The 14,759-nt window shown below is 40.4% G+C and overlaps 1 protein-coding gene across 1 annotated transcript; it reads left to right on the forward strand.

Moving 5' to 3' along the window:
- Window positions 1-4,168: 4,168 nt before the first annotated feature.
- On the forward strand, window positions 4,169-12,480 carry cbx1a (chromobox homolog 1a (HP1 beta homolog Drosophila)). The gene is made up of 5 exons (XM_006806254.2): window positions 4,169-4,337; window positions 6,355-6,601; window positions 6,954-7,125; window positions 8,865-8,959; window positions 9,724-12,480. Exons 3-5 carry the CDS (start codon window positions 7,015-7,017, stop codon window positions 9,872-9,874), a joined length of 357 nt encoding a protein of 118 aa, XP_006806317.2. The 5' UTR covers window positions 4,169-4,337; window positions 6,355-6,601; window positions 6,954-7,014; the 3' UTR covers window positions 9,875-12,480.
- The last annotated feature ends 2,279 nt before the right edge of the window (window positions 12,481-14,759 follow it).

Consider the following 14,759-nt stretch of genomic DNA (forward strand, 5'->3'; position numbering starts at 1 on the left):
GAAGTCTTGAAGTTTTCTGACTCTCCCGGTCATAATCTTTGCTGTCATTTCAGCTGTTTATAGTGGCCTCTTGGGTGTCTTATAACAGTAACACTTGAACCACCTTCTATAACAGGCCTCAGACATGATCAGTGACATCACTCACCCTGAAAGAAACAGGCCACGATACGTGCTTTATAAAAAACTTCCTGGATTTCTTGATACATGCTCCAAAGCTTCGGCACAGTACATCCCATCACTAATGACATCTAGTGATGGGTTAGAGGACACCTCACGGAGTGTGTGACACAGTTTCCCTTAATATTTTGACATTGTAGTGACATTGTTTTGATGTGTTTCTCGTAGCTAGATTTAAGAATCATTGTAGCAACCCAGATAAAGAGCGTGGAGAGGGTCAGAACTTCGTTCATTCATTCTGGCATCTGCACACCAAATGAGTGATGAATGATCCTGTTTACATAATCAGCTGATGATGAAGTGCTAACTGAATAAAAGAGAAAAATATTTATTCCAGATAATTTGATTATAGCAAAAAATAATAGGATTAAAAAATACAGTGTCCAATGCAGAATTTACAAAAATATGTTTTGTAAGCAAGTATAAGTGAAAAATTGAGATCAAAGTCAAAGTTTTGTTCAGGAAATGGGTGCTTGTGACAGTGGGAGTGCTTGTGTACTTGTGTGTGAGGGGAGAAAGTACGGTTTACACATTTTATTAATAATGAGAATTTTTTTGTAGCGTGTTGTCACCAAGGCAATTTCAACTCTTAAAAAAAACAATAAAGTTAATTTGTAGAAGTGTAGTAAGTGTGTTTTTGATTCTGTCAGTATTCTAAGGTATCCTGCCCTGTGACGGATATCACCGGATTCAATTATCGCAGTTGTATTAGAATTCATTCTGTTTTCCAAAACTTCCATATATACCTGCTGCCATAGATTAACTAAGAAAGAAGATGCCTGAAATGGGTGCTAATGGTAAATGTTGTGATGAAGGTCCAGGTTGTGCTTTTTCCAATCTTCTCCCAATAGCAATTGATGGGGTCAGCTCAGGGCTCACACATTTTATTGCTTCATTGACTTTAGATGAACTTAGAAAGAAAAGACTCTTGTATCTGGGGTCCAGCCAGGGCTGGACTGGGACAAAAAGTTGCCTTTGAATGAAAACAAACACTGTTGTCACAGTGATGTACACTGTCTTGTTGATATATATGTATCAATCTAATAAACTTAAACCTACACCATCCTCCCTATTCTGGTATTCTAAACACTACCCGAAAGTAGACTGCTTGGTCGAGTTAACCTCCTGAACTATCTACAACACATGGTGAAAACCTGAAATTAAGACAGAGGAGACTAGAGGTGAGACATGATCATTACTGATTACTGATGACAGATTTAGATATATTTTGATAAACCATTCATTTGCCACATCAATAAACAGCATGGCAGGGCAAAATATTTTTTCTAACATGGCAACTTTTAAAAGTGAAAGGAGACAGAAAGACAGGTGAGAAAGAATAAAACTTAATTGACTTTTTGATGGCATTGTACACACAGTACTGGTACAGTATCTAGAAAATGTGGGAAAATACTGACATCATATACAGTACTTACTTCTGAAGAAATTATGATGGGACCCTAAAAAAATTACTATGTACAATAATGGATTTCTATACATTTTACATCAGATGAAAACATTTGTTGTGAGATTCAGATAATTATTTATTAAAAGCGAGACATTTTAAATGAGAATAAGAAAGAAAAGTATTTTATTTGTGCCCCCCTTTCCATGTTAATGCCCTACCTGGGCCCCTGGCAAAACTTTGCTAGACCCGCCCCTGCACAGTTACCAGCTGTCAGCTACTTAGAAAAGGATCCTGGTGTTATTTGTCTCTCAGAAACAGTTCATAACTTCTCCATCACCTGTTCAGCTCTGATGATTCAGTAAGGACATCTCCTGGTTTCATCTTCATGTTTCCCTCTCACCAGATAACCAAACCGATATCATGACCAGCAGCTTTTACAGCTGTGGCTCCAGCAAACATCAGCTGATACTAGAAATTAATATTAAATAAATTCTAACAACAGCTGATTAAGCTTAAACTTGCTGCTGTTGTTTAGCGCGACATCCGCTGGTTTCTTCTTTCTGGCGCAAAGTGGGCGATAAACAAACAAGAGAGAAACACCGATCAGCTGATCATTGATCAGTTTCATGATTGAAGTAGAAACAGGAGAGGGAGGGGGAGAGGATCTAATGCCTGGGTCTCAATCTCGCGGCCCATGTCACCCCTACTTGTGGCCTGCATAAATGACGTGAAGAAATTTTTTTTTAAATTATTATTAAAAAAATTATTTAATGTGAAGGCAATAGGCAGAGTGTTACAGGCATGGCCCTAAGGAATGTAGCCTCATGGGCAGTGTAATCTGTGGGGAGAATGGACTGCCATACTCGTTTATGTGTCTGTGAGAGTGAGGAAGGGAGAAAAAGGAGAGCCAAACAGTACGAGTTGTCACCAACCAGAAACGGGAGATGGAATCATGTAGATATAATAATAACCAGTGCAGCCAAAAAGAGTGCCTGACAAGCCCAGTTGTAAGTAAGCTATTGAGACTCGACTGTACACTGTGTTCGTGTTTTCCTCCGAAACAATAAGTTCAGTTGGAGCAGCCTTTCAACGCCTCTCTCTGTCTCTCGTTAGCAAAGTTGACCCAGACAACAAAGTGAAGCTAGTTTTCAGCTACGAGCCCGACACGAACCCGACGTAGTAGCCAGAGGTCCCTTTACTACGGTTTGGAGCCGCAGACCTGTTTTATATACGCGCACAATAGTTTTCTATATGAGATGACTGCAAAAAGTGCAGCCTTACCTAATGTCCACCCTACTGTTACTCATTTTATATTAAGATTTAAAAATCTTGTTGATATTGGTATGGCGAGTAACCTTCAGTAATAGTAATAAATCACACAGCAATAGTACATTCATGTACTTGTAAAAAGCATGATAACATATTAAGTAATCCAAAGTATTCAGAATACATTACTCTCATTGAGTAACGTAACAGAATACTTTACAAAATACATTTTGGGGCATGTATTCTGTAATCTGTAGTGGAATACATTTCAAAAGTAACCTTCCCAACACTGATCGTAGCATAAGCGAATCACTCACTCAACCCCCTCCCTTCCTGTGCTGAATCGTAGCGTAAGCGAATCACTCACTCACTCACCCCCTCCCTCCTGGCTCACAGCTTCTTCTTCTTCTTCTTCTTCTTGGTTGGCAACCAATGTTAAGGAGCATTACCGCCCCCCTGGCACACAGCTCAGTGGACATTTAGATGAGAAAATATATATTTGACACATTTGAGGAAAATACTAATAAAATTAAATAAAAATAAATAAAATAAATGTTCCCTTTAGAAATATGTTTTGCTATTTTATGCTCTATAAAAATAGTTGTTTTTCTTTTTCAATCACTCATCTTAGCAGTAGGATTTACATGAAAAGAGGAACAAATTAAGTTTGAGTGAAAATGAAAATTTTTTGCACTCTCTGGTCAACTGACTCAGTGACTCAAATGACTCAAAAAAACCGATTCACTTTGGTGAGTGACTCATTCAAACTCAGTAAAAATTTACCATCACTAATATATACAGAGATGTGAAGTAGATAGATAGATAGATAGATAGATAGATAGATAGATAGATAGATACTTCACATCTCTGTAATAAATAGGTTTACTGTGTCACCGATTACTCTGCAAAGGAAAGTTAGTCAACATCCAACGACACGTGTTATAAACGGGGAAGCTTTCCATAGAAGCCAAAACATTTTTGTATTGCTCTGCAAAGTCTAAGGGCATTGGCTCATTTTCGAAGCCCGTCTGAAGCGGATATGAGAGGAACTGCAGCTTTTAGCGTCACCACATTACATTCATCTGGGGGTTGCCACCTGTGGTTATCGATAGTTTAGGCTGCATCGAAATGTTACTTAATCCACTGTCGTACTGTTCTGAACAAACGGTTTAACAGAAGGACAAGCTGTTAGTTCAACTCCCATGCCTTGCTTGTAACGTTACCTACTGACGTAACATCCGGTGGTGCTGTTGGCGGGCAGAAGGTGGTCGTGCGGATTGTTAGCATCGGGGCAGAGGCTATTGTGTGACTCATTAAGAAAGCACGTTGCAAACATCGTTCTCGAGCACGCTGCAAAGCCAACTCATATTCTTGTGTCGCCACTGCCGTGCATCCAGTTTCTTTACTTGTCTGTTGGATACGGCTAAATCTCCCTCGGGCCTGCCATTAACCCATACAAGCGCCGCGAAGCTTTCTTTTTTCAAAGGTAAGGCTCGTGTTCGTTAGCATTTTGAGGCAAAACGCGCCAGCGATCTGCCTCCTGCCTTCACTTGCAGGTGGCAGACCGCCTGGCTAGTCTCCGTGCTCATGTTGTAAACTTTACATTTCTGGCGAGTCCAGTTCAAGTAAACCCAACTAGTCTGGAAATTATATTAGCATTCGTCCATTCTTAAGCTAGTGCTGCGCAAGGAGCTCACGTCATGTGCATGCATAAGGGACAAACTGCGAGCCACGCTCGTTGTCTTTGGCACTTGAAAATAGATTGGAAACACTGGTATTGTTGTATGTATGATTACAAATTCATCATTGAATTTGTGTGTACAGGTTGTCGCAGTTTGCGTTTGCAGGTGGTGGCATGTTGCAAACTGCATTCATGGTGATACAGGCAACATGGAGGCGGGCGCTTTTCTTCGCTACCAAACCACCAGACTCGAGAAATTTAAACGGCGTATCAGTAAGGATTTCGCGCTAGAAATTTGCTGCCGACTGAGGCTCATCTCATCTCATTAGTCTTTTAAAGAGTGAATAGGAAAAACGTATTAGTTGACACGTATGTAGGCAGTGTGGTCATCGGCGTTTTACCGCCTCGGTGCATTCATCTTTGATGCTCGAAATCGCAGGGAAAGTTTAGCCTGCAGTATAGGCGAACAACCATTTGTTGCTTCACCTGGAACCCCTGCATGCCATTAAACAGTGATTTGGTCAAGACATTAAGCCATCAGCACGGTCCTCTCTTCCTGGCTAGTATTTACTGTATTATCCTATTTAGTATTCTCCTATTTGCCTATGTTGATTACACGAAACTGGCCAACTAACACTCTCCAAACTTTATACCGTTTTCATAATTTGCATAATTCTTACGATCCTCCACTTTCTGTGTGTACATTGTGGAAGCAAGAATACTGGCAAAGTTCTGAGAACCCAGTTTTTAGTTTTATTTTGTTTTGGGAGTTTTTGTTTGTTTTGCTTCAATGCATGCATTCAGAGCAGAACAATCCTTAAATGATCATGAACTAGGGTTAGGGAAGCTATACTTTAAACAGAAACATGCCAATGCACAAACAGGGCTAAGTAACATTTGAAAAGCTGGATGGAAACCTGCAGATGCAGTTAGTAGTGTTCCAGCTTATGGTACTGTCTGAAAATGCTGTCAATGTAGATAAAAACAGACTGAGTGATTGTCTGCAGTTTGGAAATGGACCAGTTCCGAAAAGTCCTGTAGCTGGTCATGTTTTAATGACCTGGGTGCTTGGAGGAATTTGTTTCTTGAGGGGGCTGGGATGAGAAGAAAAGAGAGGGGATCACATTCCTAACAAAGACTGTTTTCACCATTTGAGTTCACCTGTGAAGCAAACTGGCTGAAAGAGACCTTGACTTTTTTTTTCCTTTACCATCAGTAAGGTTTAAAGGAGAATGATCTAAATGCCTTTTAGATAAGACATTTAGATGCAGGTAAGCCCAACCTTTTAAACAGTACATTTGAATAATGAATGAAACTAGCACTACTGACCAGCAATGGGTCATGTGGTTAATTTTTATGATTGTTAATGTGCAAATTGTTTAAGGTTGGAGAAACCTGTAGAATCAACTTGTTGGGATTTCCTTGCCTGGATGATTGAGCATGCATCAAGACAGTATGCAACATATAAGTGTAATCTATTGACCTGTAGAACGAGTTGTGGGGAAAAATAATTTGTTAGTGTAGAAGGATCATGCATTTTAACTGAGAATCATCTGCATGAACATTTGTTTTACCTGGAGACAGCCCTCTCACGCAAATTCTAAATGTTCAGTCTCTGCTAAACACATAGACCCACCTTTGTCATCTACAGGCTGACCAATTGCTGCTGATCAGATATGCGCTGTCAACATTTCATAGTTTTTGATCAAGGAGATAATGCAGACCACAAAGCAATATTGTGATGTCTTTTAATTGCAATGATACTTTTAACTTTCTAACCAGTTCATTATAACCTGTGCACTTTTCCTCCTGGGACCTTCAGAGGTTATCTTATCAGACGTCAAGCTGGCGACCCAAACAGGAAAGAAGCCCAAGAAGGCAGAGGAGGAGGAGCAGCCTGCTGCAGCTCCACCACCAGCTGCAGGACCAGCAGCAGCAGCAGCAGCAGCCCCTGTAGCAGGAGCAGCTGAGGAGGAGGAAGAAGAGGAGTATGTGGTGGAAAAGGTTTTGGACCGCCGAGTGGTGAAGGGCAAAGTGGAGTTTCTGCTCAAATGGAAGGGCTTCTCAGAGTGAGTGCAAATGTATCTTTCATATTTTAGTTAGATTCTTTATTGTGACACATCTTTATCAAATGTAGTGACTAGTTTTGTTTAACTGTGTTCAATTGCAAAGTGAACTTTACAAAACTTTAACTTTTTAAAATTAAATGTCTGAGGTTTTGTTTTTTTTAGCTGAACCAAATTTCAGCTTTTTTTGTAGCTTTTATATTTGTCATGGTGATGTGCTCATTGAACAAGGCAATGAACTGAAAAATGTAAAAGAACTAGGGAATACAATTAGGAATTTTAGATTAAAGATTGATTTAATTTGAGCTAGAATATCTGCAAATCACGTCTTACCATCTGCACTCATGTTATCTAGTGAGGACAATACATGGGAGCCAGAGGAAAACTTGGACTGCCCCGACCTTATTGCTGAGTACATGCAGAAACACAAAGAGAAGGAAGAGAAAAAGAAGGAGAGCAAACGGAAAGCAGCCAGTGAAACCTCGGGAGATGGAGAAGAGCGAGGAAGCAAAAGAAAGAAGGAGGAGGTGAGAACCTCAGTAAAGAATCTGAGCAGTCAAGCTCCCCCCGCAAAAGTTGTTTGTGTTGTAAATCTCCCCACAGTTGCTTTAACCCTCCTGTTATGTCGGGGTCAAACTGACCCATTTTTAAAATCTTTTTTAAAAAAAATAGTTAAAAGGGTTTTTTTGAGTATGGAACTTCTTGTACTTGGCTTAATGAGGGTAATCAACAAATAAAATAAAAATGGTTCATTTACGTATGTGCACCCGTAAGGCTCAGTAGGCCCTAATGTCACAGTGGATGAAAGGCTAGTGGCATTTCGAGCTCGCTGCCCATTCAGGCAATATATGCCTACCAAACCAGCCAAATATGGCATAAAAATCTGGGCAGCCTGTGATGCAAACACTAGCTATGCATTGGACATGCATGCTGGAAAGCTGGGTGGAGGAGTCCCAGAGAAGAATCAGGGCACAAAGTCTCAGGGAGCACAGCATAACAATTTGTGACAGTTTTTTCACAAGCTACAACTTGGGTCAGGAGCTTCTAAAGAGAAAGACTACAGTGCCACCTAAGGGGGGGTGAACTACTTGGACAAAGTCACAGTGTCCTACAGGACCAAGCGAATGACTGCACGCTGGCCACTGGTCATCTTTTACAACATGATTGATTGTCCGCCTATGACGCATTTGTCCTTTGGACGGAGATCTTTCCTGAGTGGTACATGTCAAAGCTGTACAAGAGGCGCATCTTTCTTGAGGAGCTGGGGAAGGCACTTGTGGTACCGCATATACAACGGAGGCAGCACATGCCAAGGACCCCACCTGCTGCAGCTACAGTGAGGGAGAGGGCTTCACCCATTACACCAGTGCTTAAGGTAAGTGTGTGTCTCTGTGAGAGTATGTTGTGTGTGTGTCTTGAGATCAGCAAAAAACATAGTAATCATCATCCTCTTCTTTCTAGATTGCTGCTGGTGGGAAGAAGCAGAGATGCCAGTTCTGCAAGCCATCTGATGATGTCAAGACAAGCATGACCTCTGTAAAAAGTGCAAAATTAATTTGCACAAAACATTCAGTGATGACATGTCCCTCCTGTGCTGTGTAGACACATGCACCTGTTTCAGTTCCACCTATTAATTTTTGTGTTTTTTCTAGTTCTAAACATTGCATAGTGTTACTGTCACAATATTGACGGCCTGTCACTGGTGTACTGTGGCGACTCAGACACACACACTGTCTTCATATTGCTAATCTCGTATTTTGATCCTTTCTAGATCTAAAACAGTGCTTAAATAAAGTTTACTTTCACTACAAATCCTTTTGAGTCATTAGTCTTGATTTTAAGTCAGCGGGTCAATTTAACCCAGAAGACATGTCACATGTTACTTTTTCTGCATCACTGCAAAAAAAGGAGAAAAATAGAAATTGTAAAATAACTTTTAAAAATAATCAATTTCATGTAAAACTATTGATATATGTTGGTGTTTCCAACATACATTAAGTTTTAAAATGTGTTTTTTATGAAAAACGAGTGAATTATCCTAATTGAACCATGATCTGTGAGGGGTATACACCATTACACCAAATATTGATTGAAATGGTTAGTAATGGAGTTAATAATGAGATATGATCCATGTTTATTTTTGATAAGTAAACGTGCCCCAAACATCATTGGTAATCCTGAGAAACAGTTGTTTTAATGTCTATGGAGTGATGTCCCCTGCCTGCTTGTTTTCCTTACCGTTTGTCAAATGCCTTCCTGTGTCTAGGGTGAGAAGGCCAGAGGTTTTGGCAGAGGACTGCAGCCTGAGAGGATTATTGGAGCGACAGACTCGAGTGGAGAGCTGATGTTCCTTATGAAGTGGTAAGTTTTCATTGTCACAAACGTATCATAATGAATCCCAGTTATTTATCTGCTCTGTCATTTGGAAGTTAGAAGTTATCCAAATTCAGCGAAAGGTCTTATAAATTCATAGATGTTCACAAGTTATTTTTTCTTCTCACTCTGGATTCCAGAGTTTGTACTGTGTAACTGAGCACTTTATTAGGGAAACTGTGAGTTTTAATCAATTTAACTCAAAGAGCTTTTGGTAAAGCTCTTTTTTGTTACTCAAGGTTATTCATTTTACATTTTTGTTAATAATTAGAAAAGTGATTATTTGTTTGGAAATTCCAGGAAGTACAAATAAGCCTGCAGACTGAGAGGGAAGTGTTGTGAGGTCTAAGATATATTGGGTCCTGATCATTCAGGACTGTTTAATGGTTTTAGATTAAGAGAAGGATTTTAAGTGACAATATCCCATCTAGGTTATCTGTGTCTGGTTGGACGGGTTGTTCCTGAGATTTTACAGCCAAATAAAATCATTTTGTTTTGAATGGATATGGACATTTACAAGAAAAGATCTGGCATTTTTGTCAATATTTAAGAAGTGTCTGTAGTGTAACCACATCTACAGAATAATATACAATGTATTTTCAGCACAGCACACATGTACGCACCAGCTGTCAGAATATAGCTGAACAGGTGGGCCTATTAAAAAGGCCAGTGAGGTTATTGGCTATGGCTTCAAAATAAAAAGTTTGGTTCTTGACATTAATGAGATTTCTCTCTTCGATAAAACTCAACAGGAAAAACTCAGATGAGGCTGACCTTGTCCCAGCTAAGGAAGCAAACGTCAAATGTCCACAGGTGGTCATCTCTTTCTATGAGGAACGCCTCACATGGCACTCCTACCCCACAGAAGAAGAGGAGAAGAAAGAGGAAGACAAAAAAGACTAGATTTTTTTGGGGGGTGCAAAGAAAAAAGGGAGGTGCAGGGCAGGAAATCAACTGTGCCCTGGTGAGGTGTCATCCAGGTTGGTCAACTCTAGCAGCAACTTTGGCAGCAAAAGCAACGAAAAATATCTGCCAATGTGGCTGACAGAGGGGGAATAAGAATTGTTTTCCTGCCCTGCAAGGATTTCTCAAAAGATGGTCCCACCTGTATCTTGGCGGAAAAGTTTTTAATTATTTATTTTTACCATCTTTTTTTTTTTAAAACAAGTATGCTGATACTTAACATCCTCCCTTAACCCCCACTATGTTTAACAATATTCAACTGAAAACAGTGGCCATTATGAAATTTTCTCCTACACTTAGTGAAAAGGGGCAGCTAGCTGTCAGCTTACCTCTTTGCCTTGAAGCAAGCTCAAAGTTTGGCTGTGATTTGTAAGTTTTTCTCCTCCAGTCACTGTTCGTTATTTTAGATATCTGTGTTTGAAGAGGGGGAAGGAGGGGGAAAAGAAGAGGGGGGAAAAAAGGTTGTAAAAGAAGATAGCAAATTGTGACAGACAGGACAACGTTTACTTCCTGCTTTGTCAGGATACAAAGGTGGGAAATTCTTTTGAATGGGGATGACGTGAGGAGTGAAAGAAAGGACAAACAATTTGTCCATTCAGTATCTGTTCTTTGTGCCACCCATTTTCTCATTATTGTTGATGTGGTCATTTTAATCTCATGCATCATTGACTGTTCATAGTGACAGGTTAGAGACTACATGCGGGGCCTTAATCATCCTACCAGCCAGCGTGGCAGCTACGGATGTCACAGTACAAGTGGACCAGGGAAATTCCACTATTCTGAGATGTGGATTTAATACCAGTCAATGTATTTTCACCAAAAAAATGCAGTATAGTATACACATTTTGACACTCAACTACTATGACAGTAGCTTCATGTTATAAGCTATGTGTTGGGATAAACAGGCTCTTGTTAGCCGCTAGTTTACCGACATTTCAAGTGGTAAAGGTTGTGTTAAATGTGGAGAGTGGAGTATGTTACCTGCTGTTAGTCGCTGGTTTTGAGTCCCAAACTGCAGCCAGTATTACCATGTTATACTTGGTTGTTTGGTTACCTAGTACTGTCTGGTGTGGTTATTATTTTAAACGAGCTGCTTGTGAACATTGTATGCAGTGTTTCCTGAAAATTACTCTCTCCACTCTGTGTACTCAAAACTATTTTAGTGATACTAGGGCCCCTTTCAGATACATTCTGTCAAAGTTGTTACATTGTTACTAAAACATGGGTCACTGTTACATGCTCATACATACAGTGTCCAAGAGCCTTGTGTCTTGTATGCTAAGACTTCATGTTTTTTGACAATGTGCATAGACTTGAAGTGCTGCCAGGGGTGGAACGTGTAACCTCTGCTGCGCACACTTGGTGAGTCGGATCTTTCTTCTGTATTTGTAAAAGGCGAAAGAGACTGAGACATTGGGGGGGGGGGCATTTTGGTCCCATCTATTCATGTGATCTTCAGACCTGTGCCCTGTTAGTCTCAGTCTGGTAATAGATAGGATTTTTTTTTTTTTCAGGAAAAAAGTGCATGTCTGGAAGGGGCCTAAGTTGAAAAAACTCACATCTTGAGCTGTCCTAAGAAGCTGTTCTGATTGGGCAAAACATTTAAGTGAACTAAGTCCACTGAAGGTCAGCTGCTTCTGTAGTCTTGGAAAGAACAGGAAAACGGCCACATGAACTGCTGAACTATAAAGGCAGCTTGTTAATTTTGCTGCCACTTTGGCTGGTAGGTGGCGGTGTCTTCTGACTCGATAACAAACAAGTGGGTTTCACTGCTGTCGCAGATGGCTGAAAGTTTGTCAAATGATCTTTATTTCCACTCCCTTGTTTTTAAATCTTTACACACATTTACCTGTGTTTTGTAGGCTGTATTATTTGAGCTTGCACTGCCCGGGCAACACTTAACATACAGTATTCTTTCACATTCTTTGCTTGACACTTATTTTGGTGAATAAAATGGGATGTATCTTTAAAACTTTAGCATGCTGAGCAGAATCAGTTTAAAAATACTTGTCAAGTGTTCTGTGTTGAATGTAGCCCGGTTGTGTACATGTATGTATACTGTATTAAAGTTAGAACAGTAGCTGGCATATCTGGGTAAGCTGGTTCAAAACGGTTCATACTTCAGGTGGCGTTTTGCTGTGCCTGTTTTGTTTTTCGCTCCTTTTATTAGCCTTAGCCCTGACTGTCACGTATGGAAGGTGTACAAGAGTACTTCATGCATACACAGACTGGGTAAAGGTTGCAACAGTTTCTTGCCTTTTAAATCGAACACAAGAGGCTAAACTAGTCTGGTTTAAGTTTTTACTGTGAAGTCCTGCATCCTGACTACTTCACCACTGACTGGAAGGAACTGAACTATCTGCACCCAGGTCTGCTACTTAGGTTTTCTCATCTTGTCTCAAACTTTTGTTGTTGTGTTTTTGTTTGTTTTTAGTGGATTAGCTTGTGTTGTCTTGTTGCATGTTCATTTTCTTTTGCTATGTTGGCATCATGGCTGATCTACTTTTAACTGTTTTGAAAAATAAAAGGGTTTTGTTTTCTAATTATTTTGGGCTTTGGACTCTCAATTACTTTTATTTTAAAGGTGCACACAAAGATGTATTACTCTGACCAGAAAAACTGCAAAAGTAGAATCTCAATACATACCAAGACACTTAAAATGTGTTCTTTTCTAGTAGCCACTTTTCTCAGTATTAGCAGATGCAGAATAAGAAAAGTAGTGGAGATGCTGAAATAAATATCCTGAGTTGTTAAGTGTAGATTAAGACTCTAGATTCTGTATAATCTAAGCTAGGGATGTGTCTGTCTGCCATAACAAAACAAAAAGGTAAAAAAAAAAAAAAAAGCCTTTCAGGCAGGGTGTAGGCCAAAGCAACAGCTCATCTGCACCTAGCCGTCAACGCCTAAATACAGAGTTTAACCAACCACATTTGTTGAAATACTTCTAATGGCCAAATACTCAGGGGTTGCCACAATAGATATTCTACCTCCATCTCACCCTAGCTGTAGCATCCTATGTCGATGTAGCATCTGCATGTCCTCCTTCAATACATATTAAATCTTCTGTGTGGTTTTCCTCTGTCTTCTGTCTGACAGCTTCATATTCAACATAATTTCACTATTCCTTTTCTACATGTGTCCAAGCCACTCAACCCTCTGACATAATTCTAATCCTGTCCATCCGGGTATCTAACAATGAAAACCCTAGCATCGACTCTCTAGTTCTGCTTCCTGTCTTTTTATTTTGACCGGCACCAAACGATACCTTATAGCAAGTTTCACAACTGTCTTGTAAAGCTTCTTGTTCACGCTTGTTGTTGAAATAATTGAGATGAATGACATTAGATCATCAGAATTTTATCATCTGTTTATAACGTCTTAGAGGTACATGCATGGAACAAAGAGCAGACAGATTAAAATTATACCAGACATGTACTTAATGCATTGTGACTAAAGGAACAACATTTTACTTTTGGGAAAAAGATTCTTTAAAAATTAATTCCATCCATCCATCCATCTTCTTCCCCTTCATCCGGGGCCGGGTCGTGGGGGCAGCAGCGTTCCCAGGCCAGTCGACATGCCCGGAACGCCTTACCCAGGAGGCATCCTTGTGAAATGCCTGAACCACCTCAGCTGGCTCCTTTCGATGTGGAGGAACAGCGACTCTACTCTGAGCCCCTCCCAGATGGCTGAACGTCTCACCCTATCTCTAAGGGAGAGGCCAGCCACCCTTCGGAGGAAGCTCATTTCCGCTGCTTGTATCCGCGATCTCGTTCTTTCGGTCACTACCCACAGTTCGTGGCCATAGGTGAGGGTAGGGACGTAGATCGACCAGTAAATTGAGAGCTTCGCTTTTACACTCAGCTCTCTCTTCACCACAACGGACCAGTGCAGCGTCCGCATCACTGCAACTCCAGCACCAATCCGTCTGTCGCTCTCCGGCTCCCTTCTCCCATCACTTGCGAACAAGACCCCGAGATACTCCTCCACTTGGGGCAGGAACTCATCCCCGACCCGGAGTGGGCATTCCACCCTTTTCCGGCTGAGAATCATGGCCTCAGATTTGGAGGTGCTGATCCTCATTCCCGCTGTGAACCGTTCCAGTGAGAGCTGGAGGCCATCACCCGATGAAGCCAACAGAACCACATCATCTGCGAAAAGCAGAGATGAGATTCTGAGGCCACCGAAGTGAAATTGAAAGCCCTCCGCCACCATTAATTCCACTATGCTTAAAGATACTTTTTTTATTTAAATCAGAAAAAAAAAAAACTTGGAGGAATCACTGTTTTTGTTCATATGTAACAGTACATGTACACCGATTAGCTTGAAGTTCAAGTGTTCTAAAAATCACACTGTTTCTCTGATAAACAGTTTACATTCGCCCATTCACAGTGTCTGAGTCCAGCAATGTTAGATCCACTGAGATCCACAAGTTTCACTAAGGATTGCCACTGCTTACTGATGGGAAACATCAGGATATCATGTAGTAGTTAGATTTTACACTGTATTTGTAAGTTTGCATTTGGAATAAAACCTGTTCTATACCTTTGTGCTACTAATTGTTTAGGGTCAATACACATTTGTTACAAACTCTATCCTTATTGTTACATATCATTGTGAATATACTATTAATATACTAGAACCAAAAAGGATACATCTGGCAAAGGCTATATTTTCAGCATAACCAATAAATCAGTCCACTTCCTATATATTCATTTGGCGCAATTTGTGTAAATTTAGCAGTGGCCAGCTGTCTGCCTTTTCAAATTGTGACCGCTCTAACACTCAACATTTTTAAAACCCACCTGAAGAAACATGTTTACTC

This window comes from Neolamprologus brichardi, unplaced genomic scaffold, assembly GCF_056152115.1.
Source record: "Neolamprologus brichardi isolate AB-2024 unplaced genomic scaffold, ASM5615211v1 NODE_ptg000031l+_length_7269946_cov_1, whole genome shotgun sequence".
In the NCBI taxonomy this organism is placed as follows: Eukaryota; Metazoa; Chordata; class Actinopteri; order Cichliformes; family Cichlidae; genus Neolamprologus; species Neolamprologus brichardi.